This window comes from Malaya genurostris, chromosome 3, assembly GCF_030247185.1.
Source record: "Malaya genurostris strain Urasoe2022 chromosome 3, Malgen_1.1, whole genome shotgun sequence".
NCBI classification, from domain to species: Eukaryota; Metazoa; Arthropoda; class Insecta; order Diptera; family Culicidae; genus Malaya; species Malaya genurostris.
In genome coordinates, this window is record NC_080572.1 from 212,086,077 (window position 1) to 212,095,286 (window position 9,210).

Here is a 9,210-nt window from a genome sequence, read left to right on the forward strand (position 1 = left end):
AGAAATTTCCGAGAATATTGAGTGCGCAATTTCTCATTAATTTGCACATATTAAATTTGCATTTATATTAATTCGGAACTTGCAATTCCGGAACCGGAAGTCGGATAAAGATGAAATTCAATAGCAAACTATGGGACCATGCGATCTTCCATTTGCATCCGAGGAAATTGAGTGACATTATTTGTCACCAACTCACAGACTTACATACATACACACACAGACATTTTGTGGTCTCGAAGAACTGAGTCGAATGATATGTGACACTCGGCCCTCCGGGTCTCGGTTGCGAGGTCGGTTTTCACAGCGATTTTCTATATGAGAAAGGCGAAACAAAGCGTTTGTCGGTTACGTCACTCCTACCATTACACTTTCTTCGATTCTTGAAAGAATAACCGAAATCGATTTGTTTGATTGTCTGCTGATGAAAACTATCAATTGGAGAAGATTTGAGGTCGATTTAGAAAATTCCCAGTGATTGCATAACCTTTCTATATGAGAAATGCAAAAAGGGATTTGAGGAGGTCACCTGCCGTAAAAACGGGTGCGAAGGAGGAGGGAACGGTGGTAGCAAACGAAACGAGTGACAGCAATGCGGTCGTCGAATCAGTGAACCAACCAAATACCCTGAAGTCGGGGCCTAGCGAAGCTCTATCGAGTATGACGGCGGTCATAGAGCAGCTCGGCGCGATCATCGCTTTCACTAACGATAAGAGCAACATCAGCAAGGAGTTGAGCTTGCAGATGCTACGGAAAGCCGTGAACGTGGCTAAGCAGAACCAGGAGGTTCTAATAACGGATAAGTGCTTCCAAACAGATCCTTTTCATTTCCAAAGTAACACAAGTCAGGCGACGATCGACTACGCACTCCGCCTAACAATGAAGAGGAACAAAGTGCGTAGGAAACGAGCCAGGGATTCACCTGGCCATAACGTGCGACCAAAAGGCGTAGGTGCCCGGACGCCGAGGAACTTTGGCAGAGGCCTCAATACAACATGGAATACTCGGTTCCGGACCCGAGTAATGGGACAGAACCTGACAGAAGCCCGACAAGGAACAACCCGATGTGGAGCGGCTCTGTCTTGAGGTGAGCGGATAGGGAAAGAAAGTCCCCATAGAACGCGAGAGAAGGCTAGGGGCAAATGGGAAGCCCTGTTGGTCAAGACCGACAAGGAGAGGTACGTCGACGTCCCCAGGGCTATGCGAAGCGAGGCAAAGCTAGCTGACCTTCTCTTTCAACAAACTGAGAAAGTGCACATACAATTGGTTTGTGGAACCAACAGCTTTTTTCTGAACCTGACATAACTACTGCTGCAACCGCCAGAGAGGAAGGTATTGATGGTTGTGCCTAGTTTTGAATATTGATTGCCGATCCGTGTACTGCCTTTGGCAAATAATTTTTCACAATGTCATTGACAATATTCTCATTAAACTAATCTTGATGATAGTTTCGTAAGCTCTCTAAACCTGGAAGGATTCTTAGTGTCTTTATTTATTTATTTATAATCTATCAACAAACTGATTCTACTGGTAATTCCCTATAACATTCAAAAAATTGTTACCCATACGATACACGGTTGAACGATCTCTGAAAACCATTAATAGAACCGTACGCGCCGTAGAGCTCTGGATCGCACATTAATAAAGGGTAATTTGTTTGCTGGTATCTTATTGGCAACACTGTTTTTGACAGTCCACGCGTGAATCGTGTTTTGTATCATTGTCAAACTTGTTCAGTTTGGTTTGCAATTCATTCATGAATCGTCGTTTGATCTATAATTTAATTATGAACGGGAGCTGGAAAAGTTGGAGGAAGATCCACTTTTTATCGAAAAATTGTGTTCAGCGAAGAAGCTCACTTCTGGTTGAATGAATACGTAAACAAGAAAAATTCTCAGCCAGAAGCATGGCAAGAGCTACCAATGCATCCCAAAAAAGTCACTGTTTGGCGTGGATTATGGGCCGGTGGCATTATTCGTGAAATACCGGCCGATAAGTTAGAGAGAGTGACAAAAATGCGTATGGGTCATCTAAAGCGGAGCCGCGGCCAACATTTGCATGAAATTATCTTCAAACATTTTCATTATATTGATCGTTCTATCGATTTCAATAAAGATTTCATCAATTTTTTCAAATCGATAATCAAATAAAAAATCACCATTTATTAAAAAAAATCCGGATTTGTGTCCTCCCCGAAAATATCAGTGACTTCAATTAGCGAACACAATTCGCTAGATGGAGTGTAGTCATATTCCAACTAGCAAATTTCGACTGTACTGTTTGCAACATTGTCTTGTTTGAGGCAACTGTAGTTCATTTTTATCATCTCGGTTATAAGCAGCTTCTGATTGCATCGAACGAGAAATGAAACTAATCTGTTTCAGTCACTAACCGGAAAGATGACTGAAAACTTGAACCTTGAGACTGTGTGGTGAATAATTATTCAAAAAAAGATTGTTTTACATAAAACAATTATGATTATTTGATAACACTATTCAAACATTTGCTGAAAACGGACACTTACCCTTTCAGTGATTTTGTCGATTTCATGCGAGAGGAAGTTGCAGTTCTGATCGAAATGTTGATCCTTAAACTGTCCTTTCCGTATGATTTTGTTCGGTATTTTGCCCTTTAAATCCATGAAAAATTTAAGCATTTGATTATTTGATTTACCACTAAATAAGATTTTGCCAGTATACAATTCATAGATGGTGCAACCGGCGGACCACATATCGATTCCGTAATCGTACGGAAGGCCGAGAATGATCTCCGGTGCACGATAGAACCGTGATACCAGATACGGCGTGATGTCGTTGTCCGTGATCGACGAAGCCGACCCGAAATCGCATAGCTTCAGCACCAGATTGTTGTCGTTGACCAGAATGTTGTCCGGTTTGATGTCTGCGTGCAGGGTGCCAGATTTCTTCAGTAGTTTGAGTGCAAGCAGCAGTTGCTGCGTGTAACTCCGAACGGCCTTTATATGGAGGCCCACATTTTTGCCGTACTTCTTGAGCACTTCACGGAGGTTCATACTGAGGGGCTCAAGTACCATGCACAGATGCTGGAGAAGTAAACAAAAATACAAAATGGCTGCTAAAAAAGTGCTTCGAAAGAACCAACCTGTTTGTGGAAAAAATGTCGGTAAAGTCTGAGACAGTGATATCGATCTTCGGGGTCCGTATCGTTAAGTTTTTTCAATGTTTCCAATTCTCGAAGGCCAGTTTTATGCCTGTAATATGACAAGATAAATAAATAAACTATCGCAAAATAAATAGCATTTTAGACTCACATGATCTCATTGTTTCTGATAATTTTTACAGCCACAAGTGCATTTCCACGTGCCTGATCTTTAGCTCGCACGACTGTACTGAAGACCCCTTGTCCGGTGTAATTGGCAACGACATAACGGTTGTCTAGAACTTCTCCAATCCGCACTCTGTAGTAGCCTTCCGCATCATCCCAGTTATCAGTGAGGGCAGGATTTTCATTACCTTGCTTATTAGCAACGACGGTGTTCGGCGAATCGAAATTCGAATCAATATCCTGCTCGGCGAACATATCCCATTCGTTCCGTTTGTATCCTTTTTCCTGTTTTGACCTTTCATCGTCCCGTGTATCTTTACTGTTCTCGGTGGTTACTCTGGTTATCGGAATGGGTGGAGTAAGAGAATCGTTATGGGCATTACTAGTGTCTGCCGAGGTTTCCACTATGGACGGTTCCTGAATAACAAAAAAGTCATCAGCCTTTTTCCGCAATTTGCTAGATTGGTTAATTGGAGGGTCTTGTTTAACGGCGGGTTTGGATTGCGGTTTGAATTCGATGACCGGAGCTGGTTTAGATTCAGGAGATGGGTTGCTATCTTCGTTTGTTGCACCGAGTTTCTAAAAACAAGGGAATAAAAATTTAATTTAAATTTTCACTTGATCATAGATCATTTATAAAGCTCAAAACTGAACAATGCTGAAAATAGTACGACAACATTTATATAACAATTACCTTTAATAGTTCCTCACGCTGCTTTCTTCGCTTTTCGATTATTTTCTCTTCGTCCTCCTCGTCGTCTATATTGATATCACCCACCTCACTATCACTACTACTTTCCTTCTGCTGCTTAAGTCCTTCGCTGAGTGAGTCTTTGTATTTATCATCTTCCGGTTTACGTTTAGCACCTCCTCGATAGTCTCTACCGTTGCGTGCATTTCGATCTCTGTCGTACCGCCCACGGTCATCACGATCTCGCCAACCTCTATCCCTACTACGACTACGGCCCCGGAATCGATCCCGAGAGCTCAATCTCCTTCCGGAGCCTCCTCGGTCCATGGAACGACGACTTTCTCTGCTGCGATCTATCGATCCACGCCGATCACGATATCGTTCCATAGATCGTTCACGATCTCGCTGCCGCGCTCGGGCACGGTCTCTTTCACGTTCACGATCGCGATCTCGCTCTCGTGCTCTCTCACGATCATATCGATCTTGTGCCATGCGGCGATTATGCTCCTCATGCTCGCGTTGCCGGCGTTGATCTTCTCTATTACGTTCACGATCTAGTTCCTGTTGTTTGGCGCGAGCTTTCAAATCAGTTTCGCCTCGACTGGTACGTTTCTCCGTGCTAAATGCTTTCGGTTTTGTGTCGCGGCCAGCCGAACGGCTTCTTTGTCTTGCCTTTTTGAGTAACCGGTTGACATCTTCTGCGCTGGAGTCACCTTCGATAGTAATTATATCGTCATCCACTTTACTTTTCTTGCGCTTGTCATTCAAAGACTTCCGTGATTCTTGTTTCACTTCACCTTCCTCGTCATCATCGGAAACAAATTCTCCTAGTCTTGCTTGAAGTAGCGCCTTTTGTCGCATCAAATCTTCTAGATTAAGTTCGTCCTCGATGACAGCTACATCTGGACTAGGAGCATCTTCGACCTCAGTGGCATCACTGTCACTTTCTACTGAAACAATTTCCTGTTGAACATGTTCTTTGTTTTTGTCAACCGACTGAGTCAATATAGCAACCAGTTTTTCAGGATCTGTTGAAATTTCCGTTTGAGATTTCCGTTTTTCCAAAGAAGCTTTCAAATTGCCATTGTCTTTTGTTCTACCATCGCCGTCTTTTGTTTTTACCCGAATGGCATGTTCCAGTTTGCGTATGTCAATCTTCGATCCATTTTTCGCATTTTCCTCGTCTTCACCGTCAGTATCACTGACTTCCCCTTCCTCTCCACGATGTTTCCGTTTGTGTTTCTTATGCTTCTTTGATTTGGATTTATCTTCTTTTTCAAGACGTGTTGATTTTTTGTGCTTCTTATGTTTTTTATGCTTTTTAGACTTTTTGAGTAAAGCTGATTTTCCCGGTGATGCATCCTCTGTGGATAAATCACTTTCGTCGGGCGCAATCCTGTAAAATGTTGAGCAATGGTATTTTTTTTAAATCACGGTGGCGGATTATTGCTGGTAAATTCAAGTCCACATTGTGAATTTGTGTTATTTGTATGATTTATTAGAATAGTGTTACTTTATATTTATAAAATAATTTGATATGAAATTTGTGTCTAAAAAAACATCATGATTTTACGCAAAAAAAAACTCCTGCGAAGACATCACAAAAGATGGAGTTCGGTATCGTCATGATACGCTTGAAAACGTATGTTACGCCACACTAAAATGACGAAAAATTACTTACACAACTTTTCTGGTAGCCATTGAATATGTTCAAAATGATCACTGCACCAAGCGAAATACTAATATTACACAATTTTACAGTTTCTAGAACGGTTTAGATAGCAAATAACCATTTTTTATTGAGCAACAAGCACACACGGCAGACAAGTCATTGCTGTATTAAAATTCCATTATTGCTTTCTTCTTGAAATTCGTAATCAGGGTTGCCATTTAGTTGAATTTTGAGCTTATTACACGCAAAAATAGAATAAATGAGAATGAAATAAAATTGGTTCATTTTATCGTTTTATACACTGAGAAAAAACATGACAATAAAACCAACGGCGATGGATCAGATTTCACTCAGGTGTGGAGTGAAAAGTCTGGGAGGTAAGTGAGAAAAGATTGAAGTGAAAAAAAATTCATTCCAGCTGTGGAATTCTACACCCAGCATTTTCCAGGAGTGGAGTTCTGTATATTCACAATAGTGCTTCCTCCGCCCTGATCGAAACCATCAGATGATTAAAGAAAATTTTTGTAATATTACATTGAAAAAATTCGCGAACGATTTGAGTAGCTATTTTATCTGCTCGAGAGCATGGTTATTTTTGACAGTTCGATAGTTGTTTTTCGATAATAAAAAATCTTGAAAAAAGAGCTAGTTTCAGATTTCTAGTAAAAATGATTTCTATGTAGTTTCCTTTTCCACTATAAGTCCACTATGTTCCAATAATAAGTTTGAATTATTATTATTAATGTTATTTTATAACACCCCGGTTTTAACCATTAATCATTATTCGCCGGGCGAACCATTTTAATATATTATCATACAAAGTAAGATTTTCACGAAGTTCTTCATACGTTCTCTGTGTCGAATTCATTATACTAATACTACCTGTTATCATTTTATTTTTGTGTAAAATAAATTAAAATAACTTTTCCTCCGTCTTTTTTTTAATTGGGCCGTAGTTTCAGTCAAATAAAAAATATATTTCAACTTGAGACGAATAAACAAATTATTTAATTTTTTTGATTTTGAATACACATGGAATAGGTTATTACGCTGATCAAATGGTATATTTACATGCAGGGTATCTTCAGAAAGCCGTTTTAGTTTTATTTATTTGAACAGTTCTACTGTCAAATCTGAAACTGGTACCACAGAGAACAGACATCCAAGCTAGTACAAACTTTTTCAAAAAAGATGTGTAAAGCATACAAGTGAAAATCCGTTAAAATTCGCCGTTGCTTACGAAGCGCCTCTATTGGCGGATTGCTACTTGGTGATCACTTTACCAAACAATTGTTAAATTTCTTACACACATTGGAATCGCTACTTGGATGTCTATTCTCTGTGCTGTCATAATAAGCGCAAAGACTGCAAATTTGTAATGAAACTCATGCTACGTTCATTTAACAGTCACATCAATACGATAAGCAATTACTATGTCGTGCAATTCTTATTTACTTATGCAATCGTACTATAATAATTCACACTTGAAAATGGTGCGTTAATCATACGTACACGCAGAAAAATGTATTGTAAATGTAACTAAATTTGAGAAATATATTGTAAATGTAACTAGTTTTTCACGCAACGGTTTATTTCATTAAAATTGACAAAAGAAAATTTGGTTTATTTAAGAAAATATAGTTGCCCGAAACAACAAAACTAGATATTTATATTTTTTTCTGTGGATTAGCTTGTTTCAAAAAATATTTTGACAAAACTAACGAATATTTCACTTGTGCGTTCTTGTCAAACCTCTCTTTAAAAACAAACACTTAAAACCATTTCTTGAGCTCGGTATAATAAAATGCCGAAACTGTTCAGCAACACGTAAATTTGCTGATTGATCAGTAATCAATACGCATGTTTCTGAATTTCGTTAAATGCATTCACTGATATTTCGGTAAAATGCTTCACTTTGCCGAAATTTGGCATAATTGCTTGCTGAATTTATCAGTAAACAACAGATATGCCGACATCAGCAAGGACGTTTGCCGAGATTTCGGAATATGCGCTAGCTGTTGCCGAGATTCAGCACAACAGCTGTCATTTATTGTCGCGTAACATTTTCGCTTCGTATTGCGCGATTATTTTCTGATGAAATTCTCTACTGAAAAAAATGATAATCTTCGAAGAAGCGTGAAACCACTTGCAAGTAAAAATATTGAATAAATATAGTGACATGTTTCGCTTTATAAAAAACGACTTTATCAGAGCACTCGCGATTATAAGGGAAAAAGTTTATTTGAACAATACCGTATATGCATCATTACATATAATAAATAAATTTGTAAACCAGAATGCAATTACCTTGAGTCAAACTGGAAATAAATGATATTTCCAGTTTGACTCAAGGTAATTGCATCCGGAAACGCTGCTGTTGGTAGTGATGTCTGAGGAGTTTGGCGAATGAGACTGCTCATTAGTTTGGAGAGATGTAATAATTCCCATAGGACCGGAAATACTGTCAGCATTTAAAACTCTTTGCATGATTTTTACAGTATTCGGTATCAAATGCGAGTCTTCCCACAAATTTTGTTTAATTTTTTTTGTATGCTACATGTTTTCAGGTACAGACTTTAAGCACTACTGGCAACAAATTTGTAAGTCTCCTTTGAATGTGAATAAAATGAATTTTTGATCCTAAATGGCGTGTCTATAATGTTGAGAAATCACAAACAAAATTAATCGACTAGATTTTTGATTACTGATGATTCGGTAATTTATTTTTTTTGATTGCCGAATATTAAGTGAATGTTTCACTGAACAAACAGTAAATCTTATGCTGACGATTTCGGTAATATTTGACGTTTGTCAAATTTTAGGGTGCCGAGACGCTCAGTAATTTTATTTTTGCCGAGATGATTGCTGATTACTCGGCATTTTGCTGTGCGAATCTCGGCAGATTGCTGTGCGAATCTCGGCATTTTTTTGCCGAGACTTTAAAAAATTTAAGTGTGTAGTTGTACTTCGTGATTGACCGAATGAGTGAAAATGTACAATGAACCAAGAAAATGAAGCTTGGGAGAAGCAAATCCTTTTCTCTGTACATACCCAATAACGACGCTGGCTACGACCAAAGGCTGTGCTACTAGGGAAAGGTAGGAATGTTATTCCGATACTCATTGTTTCTAAAGACCACGGGTACCACTGTATCTCCACGAGCATCACGGGATAGGAGATATGTTAGTAGGGAGGGAAAGAGATCCGGATATGTTTTGGTAAACAATGTGATCTCAACAAAACCTGATTTTTTTTTATGCGGCCAGCATAGATATTTACCAACGCCATCTGGAAGACTCATGCAACACTCAATTCATCGACCACTGCCGATCGCCAGCTGAAAGCTGGATTTGCGAGAACCCGAGATGACATAGTCTAATGATACTATTCTAGTTTTAAGTTAGTCGTTAATTAAGATTAGAAAATACCCTTGGCATCTTAGAGCTTAAGCAGTGTGCCTAAAATTATATTACATTTTGAATAAAAAAAACCTGCTTTTCGATACTCAGGAGAAATATAAGTAAGAAAAATATAAAATATCTCCAAG

At 38.9% G+C, this 9,210-nt stretch overlaps 1 protein-coding gene across 2 annotated transcripts in view; it reads right to left on the minus strand.

Annotated features, from left to right (window-relative positions):
- Positions 1-5,835, minus strand: part of LOC131439341 (serine/threonine-protein kinase PRP4 homolog) — an 18,870-nt gene extending 13,035 nt beyond the window's left edge. The window contains exons 1-6 of one of the 2 annotated variants that reach the window (XM_058610237.1): positions 5,673-5,835; positions 3,995-5,387; positions 3,287-3,879; positions 3,118-3,226; positions 2,697-3,058; positions 2,522-2,626 (exon numbers count right to left, since the gene is read on the minus strand). In XM_058610237.1, coding sequence (XP_058466220.1) covers positions 2,522-2,626; positions 2,697-3,058; positions 3,118-3,226; positions 3,287-3,879; positions 3,995-5,387; positions 5,673-5,692 — 2,582 coding nt within the window. In that variant the 5' untranslated portion in view covers positions 5,693-5,835. Of the gene's footprint in view, positions 1-2,521; positions 3,059-3,117; positions 3,227-3,286; positions 3,880-3,994; positions 5,388-5,672 lie in introns of both variants that reach the window. The other variant, XM_058610236.1, reaches the window with a different exon arrangement.
- Between the last annotated feature and the right edge of the window lie 3,375 nt (positions 5,836-9,210).